This window comes from Papaver somniferum, chromosome 1 (assembly GCF_003573695.1).
Source record: "Papaver somniferum cultivar HN1 chromosome 1, ASM357369v1, whole genome shotgun sequence".
In the NCBI taxonomy this organism is placed as follows: Eukaryota; Viridiplantae; Streptophyta; class Magnoliopsida; order Ranunculales; family Papaveraceae; genus Papaver; species Papaver somniferum.
Window position 1 is genome coordinate 244453721 of NC_039358.1, and position 13259 is coordinate 244466979.

Consider the following 13259-nt stretch of genomic DNA (forward strand, 5'->3'; position numbering starts at 1 on the left):
ATAAGAACGGGCCTAAGAAAATGAAAATGAATCATAGGCTCATAGCTATGGGAATTAGCATCTCATATGTGTATGCCCATAAAAATTCTTTGGGTGGATACTAGTTAAAGAATCTAAAGATAGGCATCCACATATTGAAATTAGCGTTCGACTATTTGGTACGCATTCCAAAGTAAAATTTTGAAACTTGAAATTTGAAGAATGGCGGGACACAGATATCTTGGAGACCGTGTGCATCACTTTTATCTCTCTCTGTTATTAGAAAGAGAATCTCAATTCTAGATCTCAAACAGAAACTAGATCTTATTTCTTCTTCATCATACCAAGTGTAAATTACAACCTGGGATTTCCATCTGCTCTTAATAAATCTCTTTTCCTCATCGTTAAAACCCTCCCTCAAAAGAATCAGACAACATCTACCTTAAATTTCACAGTAAGGATCCAAACCAGAACCCAAGAAGACATTCTCTATGATTTTTTTTTTGGTCACGGCGACTTCGATTCTTCTTAGATCATCATCTCCTTCTGCTCTAAAGTCTCTCTCGCTACCAGATCTGTAAGTAGTTGTTCTTTCGTTTTCATTTTCTGTGACTAATAATGATTCTTAGATGTTCTGGTGATGTTGATTTCGTTTTAATTGGTTAGGAATTTTCTTGGATGTGAAAATAATCATGAGTATGTTTGATTTAGGGTTCTATTAGATTTGTTATTCCTTTTCAATTTAGGGATTTGGTCGGGTGTATCATCCCTGCTTTACTGTCTATACGTCTAGCATGCTTCCATCGTACCTCTAGTTTAGTGGGTTAGTGTCAAACCATCAATTTCTATTATAGCCAAAGCTTGCCGGTTCTCTTTTCTTACTCTTATTTCCTAGTACATACATCATATGATGTTTGCAGAAAACCACACTGTTTCTGTAACAGTTGCCATATATTAATTTTTACTGTTTTGATGTTATTGCACCCATTGTAAGGATATAAGGTTATGAGTTGGTGGAATCATATGACAACCATTGCTGTGATGGATGAATTAGAATAAACAAGGTGTTAAAGGTTTAGTTTTTTTTAATCCTTGTAAATTGGTCATATAATTAGTTTGTGGTTCTGGGGATTCCAATTTTGAGTGGAAAGCCTTTATCTTACCTTCAAATGAACATTTCAATTACTTTATTTAGCTAGTTTTATTTTGGATCCTTAGGAACTTTTGTTCCATTTTGATTTTTCTTTGCTGTAGGTAAAAACAGCAATATTTGGATTTGAGAAAGCTGTTGTTGGAGTGTTTCACATTTTAATCAGCTCTTCTTTAGGGTATGTGTCAAGTAAAATAATGTTTATTTCTTTGGTACTGGTATGTTTACTTTATTATATTTCATACTGGAACCTTTTCATCTAACAAATGTATACTGATTATGTTATTATTGCTTTAATCGTAGGGACATTGGATCATGTTGCCTTTACACAACCATTTCCTCACATCCACTGCAACCCTTTCATTGCCTCACAGCCACTAGCATACATCCATTGCCACCCATCATTTCTTAACAGTCATTACCATACACCCATTCGTTCACACCCATGGCCACACACCCACAGCCGTACGCCCACTGCCACATGACCACTGTTGTACGCCCACTGCCACATGCCCACTGCCGTACGCCCACTGCCACATGCCCACTGCCGCACGCCCACTGCCGCATACACATAAACAGGTGTGTGGTGGGATGGCGTGTGATGGGATGGTGTGTGATGGGACGGTGTGTGATGGGACGACGTGTGATGAGACGGTGTGCGATGGGACGGTATGTGGCTGGACGGTGCTGAAAGAGTTGCTTTCTCTTTTGTGCAATGGTAATCTATTGAGGATTTTCTCAATGGAATCTCTGAAAGGTAGGACCAGTTACGTGATTTTTCGATTATACTCTAATATTGGGTTCTTCGCATTCTGGTGATTTACTGGAACAGCTTAGTGATCCATATATTATGATAGCGCTGAAGGAGGTATCTCTAGAGCATATAAAAGAGTGGGTTGTTATCTTTACCATCACCAGGTGAGTACCACTTCTTCTAACTATAACACAAAATTCTCTTCTCTCTTTATGTTTTAACTTTTTTAGATTATTAGGAGTTTCCTGTTGTGCATGTAAACACTGACTACAAACCAACATGTGAACTGCAGAATCGTACTTACAGGGATTGGGCTCTAAGTATCAAGATTTAATTTGGATGCTGAGCGGTTATCTGCGTTGAAAGTGATGCTGTTTGCCTGTTTATATCACCGGGAATAGAACTAAATGATTGGTTGCCGGGAATATTGTTGCTTGGTAAGCACTTGAGTAATGGATCTCTAGTAATATTCATTTCCAGTTTTTATAGGATTTAATTTGGATGCTGAGCGTTATCTGCCTTGAAAGTGATGATGTTTGCCTGTTTGTATCACTGGTAATAGAACTAAGTGATTGGTTGCCGGGAATATTGTTGCTTGGTAAGCACTTGAGTAATGGATCTCTAGTAATATTCATTTCCAGTTTTTATAGGATTTTGGTTTAGAAATGGACTTTCTAGTTAATTGCAGTAAAGTGCTATATATAGACTGAGTTTATAAAACTATATGGTTCTTGGTGAAATTTATTTCAGGTACTTATTAGTTGTGACTTGTTGTGTAATTTCATTTAATTGGAGTTTGAAACTTCATTGGATCTGGTACAGGTACATTGAGAACGATAAGAAGGTCATCTGCAAAAGAATGGTTTACAAGTTAAACACAAAAGAAGGCTGTTTGTTCTGAACCCCAGATGGAGAAAGATTTTGTTCAATAGGTTTCCAGTTTGCTTCTTAAACTTTTGATTTTCGTTGCTATTTCAGAATTTTTATTTATTTGAAATACCAAATTTGATCTTTGCAGAAAAGAAATAAATTAAAGAAGAAATGGTTGAAGAGACTGCTGAAGACACTTTCCGTTTTGAACTTGATGCATTTGCTTACAGACATGGTACTCTCACTAATTATTTCTAACCTTTAGTTTTCTACTTCTTGTATCATCACAATAGGGAAAAGATCTCTCTCATTAATTAATGTCAAGTTTCTGGTTGTTACTTGTAGGAGCTGCACTAAATGTCTAGGAATGTCATCAAACCATAAGTTTTCTTGTATTGTCTTTATCGCAAAAGGGCAAGGAATCTGGCTACTATGAGGAATATTCTTTCGGCGCTCGAATTGAGGTACTTGTAACTTCATATGATTGAGGAATTCTTTCTTTGGATAATTGTTACTGCTTTCGGTGTCCATAAAGAGTCTCGTATGTTCTTGTGTGTAACATATGAGAGCAATCTCCGCTTGCCAGGTTAAGAATTGAGTACCTGATGCCTTGTGAGATGTATCGACTTACTTGCACATAATTGTTTATCTTGTAGGACTGCAAATCGTTTACGGAGTGCATTCTTGGAATGTTTAGATTGACTTTAAAGAATAACATCAAGAATTGTACAGAGATCAATACTGCAGCTTGACAGGACTGGTTCCTGACACAATCAGTATACCAAACCTGGTATATTTGTAAGTTTGTGACAGTTTTCCTATTTTATGATAGTATATGTTTAAAGCAGCCAACCTGTCTCGAAATTGTTTGCTCACTTGCGGTGCATTTTGCTGATAACATGTTTCACAATTCAGAAATCTCAGCTCAAACCTGCTTAATGGGCCAATGCCTTCAAGAAGGCTCTCGGATGATATCATCCATCTACACTCAGGTGGCTTCATTTTTCTTTTACAGTAGAATTTTCCGCCTTACCAGAATATAGATTTGACCTTAATATCCCAAAGTTCATCTTCTGAGAACTATTTTTTTTAACTTCACATTTTAATCAGCTCTTCTTTAGGGTATGTGTCAAGTAAAACAACTTTAATTTATTCGCTTTATTTCTTTGGTACTCTTTTTAAAAACCACAGGGGAATGAAAAGATTTATTTCTCTGGTACTTGTATGTTTACTCTATTATATTTCATACTGGAACTTTTTCATCTTACAAATGTATACTGATTATGTTATTTTTGCTTTAATTGTAGGGCCATTGGATCATGTTGCCTTTACACAACCATTTCCTCACATCCACTACAACCCATTCATTGCCTCAAAGCCACTAGCATACATCCATTGCCACCCATCCTTGCTTAACAGTCATTACCATACACCCATTGCTTCTCACACCCACTGCCACATGCCCACTGCCGTACGCCCACTGCCGCATACCCATAACCCGGTGTGTGGTGGGACGGCGTGTGATGGGATGGTGTGTGATGGGGCGGCGTGTGATGGGGCGGCGTGTGATGGGATAGCGTGTGATGGGACGGCGTGTGATGGGATGGCGTGTGATGGGACGGTGTGTGGTGGGACGGTGTGTCGCCATTGGATTGTAGGGCCATTGGGTCATGTTGCCTTTTACAGTCATTTTCTCTCATCCACTGCAAGCCATCCATTGCCTCACAGCCATTAGCATGTATCCGTTGCCATCCATCCTTACCTAACAGATATTGCCAATTTGCCATACACCCATGGCCATACACTGCTGCACGCCCTCTGGCGCATGGATCTCTGAAATGTAAGGCCAGTTATGTGATTTCTCAATTGTAGCACTTTAATATTGGGTTCTTGATATTATTCTAATGTTGTTTTGGTTATTTACTAGAACAGGTTACTGATCTACATATTACAGTTTCTGGTTCTTACTTGTATAGGAGCTGCTCTTATGTGTATGATGGTCCTCAAAGGCTCAAACCATAAGTTTCCGATTTGGAAATGTGTCTTCGTTGCAGAAGGGTATGGAATTTGGCCACTTGATATCCATTATTTTGGCTTTTGAACTGTACTTGTAATATCATATCCTTGGGGTAGGCATTCTTCGGATAGCTGTTACTGTTTCCATTGTCCATTCTTTTTATTGTTTGTACATTGTGTGCCTCTTCACGCAGTCTCCTAATTCTGAAGGAACACACATAACCATCTAGAAGGAATTGGATATTTGGGATTTGAATACATCACTTTGGTCCCCATTCAAGTATGTAGTTAATTTTCTTAGCAGTACAAGATCTCCTGTGGACTGATAATAGTCATATGGCTCGACTCACATGGTTTTTTGCCTGATTTGGCTTAACCATTGCAGGCTAAACCTTTGATGTCTGCTGCTGAGGTTAATTGGCTCAATTATTACCACTCACAATTCCAGAAGGTCTGTATGCTTTAGATTGCAAATACTTTATGGTGTTTATTGTCTTCTTGAATAGATCATGGCAAAATTTTAAAATAGGACCTTTATTTCACAAGTGGGTTAGCTGCTGTCTTTTCAATTTGCAAATATCGGGTTTGCTGTACTAATTGCAGTCTACTAGGGTGGGAAGTAGTTTCTGTTTTCTCATTTCTGTTTTCTCATATTTTTTTTTAATCAAATTAAAACTGAGCAACTGCATCAAGATTCAACATCATAAGCATTACCTCGTTCTGTGATACTGAAATTTCCCCTGTAACCTTATGGTTTGTGTTTTACTATGTAAGGTCCTTTTCCCCTGCATCAATTCCACATTTCTTTCCTTCGCATCTCTATCATTGCTGGACTTGATTACTGATTTTTTCAAACTGAAAAGCTGGACGTGTTTAGTTAGATACATCTTGTATCATCATATTCGTGAAAGATCTCTCTCACTGATGTTAAATTTCTGGTTGTTACTTGTAGGAATTTGCCATGGTGTATGAGCTGCAGTGACTGCCATGAAGGTCCTCAAGCTTCCATTTGGAAGTATCACTGCATCTCGAATGGTAGCAATGACCTGGTTATTATGAAGACCATACATCCACAAAGAAGCAAAGGTTACTTTTTTGGTATACATCGACTTCTTCTTCACTACTTACTGAGCTCCATAAGCCTTTAATGGAGGTCCAACATCAATGTAATTGTAACGGACTGAATAATGCTAGTGAAACACCAACCGTGGATGTAAGCCTTGTGCCGAACCACGTAAAATATGTCTCCAACTCTCCATTACTCTCTTGATCTCCATCTCTTATTTTAAATTTTCTTCATCCCAGCTGGATGGTTGGCGTATCTGCTGCTAGGTGAGAATCCAGGGTCTCAGCTGTTGGGACATCTAATGGCATTGTTTGCCCAATTTCTGCAAGGCTGCTGTTGGGGCATCTAATGGCACTGTTTGCCCAATTTCTGCTGGATTAGATTTAGTCAATTTCGTCCCTAAATAAATAATCAAAAGACTGGCCGAAAAATATCTGGCAGGTTTTGATAGGGTCACAGACTCTTCTCTTCTTTTCCAACTATCTATATGATCTCGTATTACATTTCTGATCATCAACATAAGTCTTCTCTTCTTTTCCAATTATCCATGATTCCATATGATCGTTAGCAATGTCATTAGAAAAATTTAAAACCAAGTGCAGTGTTCCAGAGAAGAGATCCACTAGCCAATTCATGGAGGCAGGCAAAACTGAATTGGCACGGCAGGGAGGCAGGTGGGATTTGGAGGATCATTGTAATGAGAAAAATAGCAACAGAATCCCTAAAACTTTTTGGTTCCACTTATTCACCAACTAAAGAACTAAGAACAAAAGCAAAATCTTGACCTTCTGAAAGTTTTACCCCAGTGTTAAGTTCTAACGAGGCAATAAGAGACTCAAGACCATGACAGTGGAACATCAAACTGCTTCAGAAAGAAACTTCGTAGTGTTTATGTGCAGACGATCTCTATATCATCTCCCCTGTCTTTGATTATGTTTATCTTTGTTTTGTTAGCAACTCTCAATAGCAGTTTGACAAAATTAAGCTCATGTTCAGAATCACCAAAACAACTGATCTTTACTTCCTTGAGGCAATGTAGATATAGATTCTCGAAACCTTCACCTTCTGCTAATCCGTAGCTCTCTTCTTCTTGGTCATAAATGTGTTTGTATTTGGGAGATGACTACAAAAAGCATTTAAGAACAGTAATTTAAGGTCTATCTTTACTGTGGAAACAAAAGAATGCAGCAAATAGTAAGATCATATCTGAATCAGTAATATTACCTCAATTTGTATCTCAAGAGACTTTAAAACTGGAGAACTCTGTAGAAAGAAGGCTATCGCTATGAAATGCAGTTCGTGTCTGCCCGAGACGACTACCAATTTCTTGAGATTAGGAAACTTTGGAAGCACCTCCACCAAATCAGATGCCTCGCACAAAAGCTTGATAAAACATTAAAAAAAGATAAAAAAATCAATCAAAACGATGAGAAAAGAAGAAGTGAGCAACTACTACTACAAAAGGGAACATGATAAGTTTGTTTGACACCGGCAAAGTGGCAATGTGGAACATTGGCCCATTAATTGCTCCTAAATCATCTATAACAGAAATTATCACTTCATGTTTCTACAGTCCTGAAAAATGAATTGGGTTTATGGCAATGTTGCTAGGTCTGGTTGGAGTTGGAAGATCAGTTTTAGTTTTACCTCTGCCCTTCTATGCCAACTTAACAAGTGCGAGAACTTAAAATAAACATAAGCAGCATGCGAGTTAACCTAAAACCTCTAACAGACCGTATATTACTAAACGTCATATCCACTTATACACATATTCTGGACTGCAGTTTGCACGAGCATCATAACTAAATTCTTTTCAGTAATTGAACAAATAGAATTTCAGTCATAAAGTTAAATCATGAAATGAACAGTCAATCAATTTCAGCTACTCCTTTTCCTCCAAAGTTCATTTATTCTTAACGAAAGGCGTATTGGTCATCCAACAGTTAGGCTAGAACTTTTATTCGCGACAACATTCAATATATAGAGGATACAAACATCACCCAGAGTACCAATATGCTACTGCGATATCATTCTATCACCAACAGTCAAAAACCAAGCTTTATCAAACAATTATAGTATAATTAATACAATGTCGTGAGCTCTTTGTGTTTCTAGGATTTTAACCTAACCAGGTATAGGAGATTTTGAAACAAAAGCAGGTGTATATTTAAAAGCAAAAAAGTGAATGAACGAAGCACATACCTCAAGAGTCGAGTCAGACAACGATAGATATTTAGCATTTGAAACCCCTTTCAGAAGATTGACAACAGAGTAACCACAATTCTCATATGCCTCATTCCAATATGGTTCTCCGATTCTGACATCAATAAATGCGTCAACCAAAGACAAGTGACTCTCCATGTTGTAGTCTTTCGCAACGTGATCTATGTATTTGAAAGATTTGACATTTGGGATGCATATCTTGATGGTCCGGTCCTTCATTTTGCAATCACCATCGCTACGTACCACAGGGCAAGAACCATCTAAAGAGAATCTTGTAACGGTTGGAGAAGAAATTTCAACTTCACATTCTAACATACTCCATCGACATCCATTCATATCCAAATCTTCAAGGACAGGACAACCAGAAAGAAATTGTACAAGCAAAGCATTCTCTGGGAAATAAACAGCACTAAGACATAGGGTTCTCAGGCTACCAAAACAAAAGGATTCAGGAAGTTTGAGGTTAGCATAGGACCTATCAAACTTCAAGTAAACTAGTGAATTACAAGAGAAAAGAGATTCCGTGAACTCCACATAATTTTTAGGTGTTTCTATGAGTAGTTCACGCACATTACGATCTATGGCAATCTGAATCCACTTATTAACTCGAACAATATCAGCATCGAAAAACGCAAGACGAAGCTTCCTTATATCGGTATCATCCTGTGATTCCATGACCCGATCAACGAAACTGAGAAAGCTGGTGTTCTCATGTTCAGCATTACCAGTTTGGCGTGGAAAGAGGTTTTCATCAAAATCCATAACAGGTACTGATTTCCAAACATATCTCCATCTTTTAGCTAATATGCTGGTTCTTACAACAGATTTCGTAGGAATGGATGATAAGATGTGAGAAAGAACAGTATCAGGCAACTCACTGATTCGATCCGTCGGATCCGTTCTTTTCATACTTGATTCCTTCATTTTTCTGATTCAAAAATTGAATACACAAAAATCAGAAAGAACCAGAGAATTTGTATCTATCTTTACAGAATTATTATGAAGCCATATAAAATCCAATTAATCAAAATCTTTAGCATATATATAAAAATTCTTAAAAGGATTTTATTACCTTATTATTATTCCTGCAATTGACAGCCAGGATTGATTTACTCTCCTCCTCCTCCAGAGTGATTATTTCACATCTGAGATTTCTTATTAGGGTTTAATTCATTCGACTTGTAAAAGACGGAAAAAACGTATTCTATTTTTTTATCGGATGTGACACGTGACCAATGCGCACCTCGTGCTTGTCGATCATTTGATGCCGTGCCCCTGTTTCCTTGGAGCATCTTCAACGGTAATCGAATAAAAAACATCTCCAACGGTAATCGAATAAAAAACATCTCCAACGATGATCATATTTACCTTTGTGGGGAACTTTTTAAACCGCTGGGGCGGGTATGGGGCGGGTAGTGTCAATCCCAATCACTGCCCCGTTCGTAAAAAAAATACCCACCCCCGCCCCGTTACCCATATGAATTGGGGCAGGGCAGGTATGGGGAATATCCATATGGGGCGGGTTTCCCATGGGTTACCCGTAACACTGAGTTAATACATAAATTTGATTATAATCAAAACTTAAATATGATTCAAACAAAAATAATAACGTAAGAACGACGCATTTTGGAATCTTAAATTCAGTAATTTATCTTAAAGTGAACAAAAAAATCTGTTAATGACTTATTAGTTTTTCTGTTTTTTCCTGTCCCGTTCTATCTTCGTCCACGTTAACCATTTCATTATCTGCTTCATTTTTTCTATTTTAACTTTTAGAGAATGTGTTTGATCACAAAAAAAAAAAAACGAAAGTGATGAATGTACAAGAACGATCGAGAATATGATAAATGAAAGAAAGATCGACTAAGTGGTGGAAGTATAAAAATTATACACATTGTTGCATAAAAGTCTAAACCCCTAACTTGTGAAAGATACGGGGCGGGTATGGGGCAGGGACCTTGAATCCCATCCCCACCCCATCCCCGTAGCTTAGTTTTCGGATATTACCCATACCCGATCCCATCTCTATTTGTGCGGGTAAAACCCTACCCGAACGGGGCGGGAACCCACGGGGATGGGTTTGGGTGGGGCAAATGGCCATCCCTACCGCTGGACTTAAATTGGTTAATAAATTATACTCCCTCAGTATTTATATTATATAGACAGAATTTTCATTTTTTCTTATATCAGTATATAGGCGGAGTCTAAATTTCAAAACGCTTTTTTACTTATATCACCCCTATTTATTTTCTTAGAAATCATCACAATTGAGTATATGTGTCTAACATTGGGAATATAATTAAGGGTAAAACAGGAAAAAACATAAAAAATTATGAAATCAATTTTTTTCTTAATCTAGAGAATTGGTCTCTCCGCCGGGATTTTTCTATTTGAAGTTGATTTATTGTGCTATGAGGATCGGGGGATTATCCGATTCAACCCATTTCTTCAACTCAGTTAATTTTTATTTGAATGTTCCACCTCTAATCTTTAAGTTTCTTTACGTTTTTCATTCCTAGATGATTTGCTTATAGATTCATCCCTTACTGTTTTGTTTTCTAAGTTTTCTTATTCTTTTTTAGCAATCTTGTCATTTCTTTCTTTTGATGGATACATAATTTACTTTATGGTTCCTCTTTTTGTGTCTGCTAATTGATTTTTCTCTAATGGCTTTTGCCTCTTTTGTTGTTGTGATCATAGCTTTTGTTGAGTATATCTACAAGCCTTTTCTTAAAGGTTCAGAAAGGATTGGATTCAAAGCTTTTGCTCATAGTACTTTGTGGAAGATGTCTCAGATCGGTTCCAGCTCAGTTAAACTCAGAAGAATGTCATCCCGCCATTCAAGGAATTCAAAAAAATTTCAAAACTAATGTAGTCAATGGATTGCAGTTATTTGGTTTCCTAATTTTGCTCCGTTCTTTCATTTTTGTCAGCTACACACTTTCTCAAAATAAGGAAAATACCAAACAATTCTGTTTCCTTTTTGCTTGGCATAAAGATTATATGCAATTATACCTTAGCTTGAGTTTTGTTCATTATCTACCCCAAAACCCTTCTAGTATTCATATCAATTCTTCAAACTTTCTTTATCTCACCTGTCAAAATTGGCATCCTAGAACACCACCCTCTTTCTCTGATTTAGGATTTTACAATCAGTTCAATACTTGGATGGAGGAAAGTAACTCTAGTCAAGTTATAAATATAGTCAGCAAGTTAAAGAAGGCTACTCTGGATCTAGGAGATGTCAATGAAATCGAAGTTATCAAGAACAATAACAAGGAAGATGAAGCAGAAGAAAACTGGGAAGCTAGTGCTATTAGTAAAGTTATCATAGAAGGAAGAATGCGTTACGATTCATTGGAAAAGGGGATTACTTTCACTTGGCTATTCTTAACATTGGAAAACTTAAAGATTATTGAAGTTGAGCCAAATGTTTTTATCTTCAAATTCAATCAATGGGAGCTTCTCAACAAGGTAATTGAAGAAAGGCCACGAGGTATCAACAAACATCTCCTAGTTGTTCATGACTACATTCCGGAAATGATCTATACTGAAAAGCATTGGGGTTTCCAATTATTTTGGATTCAACTCAAATATTTATTGCCAGAGCATATGAATGTCTCTTCTGTGAAAAAAATAGGCCAGGTTATCGGAGAAGTCATTGCTATTGATCCTAAAGATGCAATCCCCATTGGTAGTGATCCTGTCAAAGTCTGTGTCAATGTGGATCTCTCTATGCCTATGAGAAGAGGTGTGAAATGTTCTACAAATGCTGGAGTAACAAAGTGGCAGCAATTTTTCTTTGAGCGACAACCAAAAAGAATTTGCACAGAGTGTTACATTCAGAAAGCATTGTTAATCACTCAAAAAATTCTTGTAAGGATGTTGTTATCTTCTTGAAGAAGGCTCATTAAAAACCCTATATTGTGGGTAAGATTAATAATATTCGCAAAACCATTAATGTTGTGGCATCGAACTCTGAAATATCTTCAACAAAGGCTCCAGCAGTCAAGAAAATTCAGAAAAAGTTTGTTAAATCAATTAGTTTTTTTCCCCCAAAGGATGGTGAAGTTATCAATTTACACTCTTTACTAAAAGCAGAAGGAATTACAACAGAAGAGGAAAGCAGATTAGGCAAGAGGCATAAGGTCGGTGAAGCAGCTGTTACTAGTCCTCCAATAACTGAGACATCTTCCCGAAGCACTATGCTGAATTCAGTTCAAACCTCTATGAATACTCAATTGATCCCAACCGGAGATAATTCAACAGTGCAGGCACCTAAGGGGAATCAGGTAAACAATTTCTTTAAAAACCTAATTTTTGCTACTATCATTTTTTCTTTCTCTTTTCTGAGCATTGTTTTCAAGTATCATAATTGCAGGTTAAATTTTTTTCTCAGATATGGATGTGTTAGTCTTCTCTTATCATATACATGAATTAATATTAGGAAATCTCTTTTGATGTTAGATAGCATTATTAGAAACCCTAATGCATTATTTACACTAGCATTTAATTTCCCATGCATATTTGATTTCAGTTTTCACGTAATCTCTAGCAAGCTAGTTCTGTATCTCATAGTCATAGTTATCCTAGAAAATATGAAAATCATCTCTTGGAATGTTCAAGGTCTTAAGGGATCCAGTACCAGGGATCATATTAGAGACCTCATTAGGACTCAAAATCCGGATATAATATTCTTATGTGAAACTAAATTAGATGAATTTAAGATGAAACCTCTTGTTTCCCCTTTTCATTTCCTAAATGTGAGATATATATCATCAGTAGGGTTATCTGGAGGTCTTACTATTTTTTGGAAAAACGGCTTCTCTTGTGAACTTCTCTGCAGTGAAAACAACATGTTCCATCTAGTTATTCAAGATAGCCCAAGTCAACCAGAATGGTTACTTTCTTGCATGTATGGGTATGGAAATGGTGAAAAGAAAAAAGTACAATGGGAATTCATTGAAGAAACATGGATGTGTAAACAGTCCATGGTGTTTATTAGGAGAATTGAATATTCACTTGTCAAATTCTGGTGCTTCTTCTTCTTCTTCTAATGATGGGAAAATTACTTCAATACTACATGATATTGGTCTGGAAGATTTGGGTTTCATTGGTCATGAACACACATGGACAAGCAATAATTTGGGTACTGGTAAAAGAAGATCCAGAATTGATCTGGCTCTTGGTAATGCTGCCTG

At 37.0% G+C, this 13259-nt stretch overlaps 1 protein-coding gene and 1 long non-coding RNA gene across 4 annotated transcripts; one reads left to right on the plus strand and one right to left on the minus strand.

Moving 5' to 3' along the window:
* The first annotated feature begins 235 nt into the window (after positions 1-235).
* On the plus strand, positions 236-6377 carry LOC113322972. Of its 3 annotated transcripts, none has more exons than XR_003347392.1 (15): positions 236-556; positions 1234-1307; positions 1433-1886; positions 1987-2047; positions 2176-2320; positions 2706-2815; positions 2902-2988; positions 3099-3217; positions 3410-3551; positions 3669-3745; positions 4061-4593; positions 4708-4811; positions 4964-5049; positions 5155-5220; positions 5722-6377. It is a non-coding gene; the product is annotated as an uncharacterized LOC113322972 (long non-coding RNA). The 3 variants fall into 3 exon arrangements; XR_003347391.1 differs by having other exon boundaries at positions 1433-1847; positions 1962-2047; XR_003347390.1 differs by having other exon boundaries at positions 1433-2047.
* A 135-nt stretch (positions 6378-6512) lies between these two features.
* LOC113322967 (F-box/LRR-repeat protein At4g14103-like) lies at positions 6513-9248 on the minus strand. Its single transcript, XM_026571178.1, has 4 exons — positions 9131-9248; positions 8038-8986; positions 7060-7218; positions 6513-6958 (listed from the first exon to the last, which is right to left on the minus strand). Exons 2-4 carry the CDS (start codon positions 8980-8982, stop codon positions 6725-6727), a joined length of 1338 nt encoding a protein of 445 aa, XP_026426963.1. The 5' UTR covers positions 8983-8986; positions 9131-9248; the 3' UTR covers positions 6513-6724.
* Between the last annotated feature and the right edge of the window lie 4011 nt (positions 9249-13259).

What these genes read in the sequence shown, in the direction of transcription:
- LOC113322967 (XM_026571178.1), bottom strand. Translation starts at nt 8,982, where the DNA reads ATGAAGGAATCAAGTATGAAAAGAACGGATCCGACGGATCGAATCAGT. An exon ending in TGTCTGACTCGACTCTTGAG is followed by an intron (nt 7,219 to 8,037) that starts GTATGTGCTTCG and finishes TGTTTTATCAAG; the next exon opens with CTTTTGTGCGAGGCATCTGA. An exon ending in CTCTTGAGATACAAATTGAG is followed by an intron (nt 6,959 to 7,059) that starts GTAATATTACTG and finishes TGCTTTTTGTAG; the next exon opens with TCATCTCCCAAATACAAACA.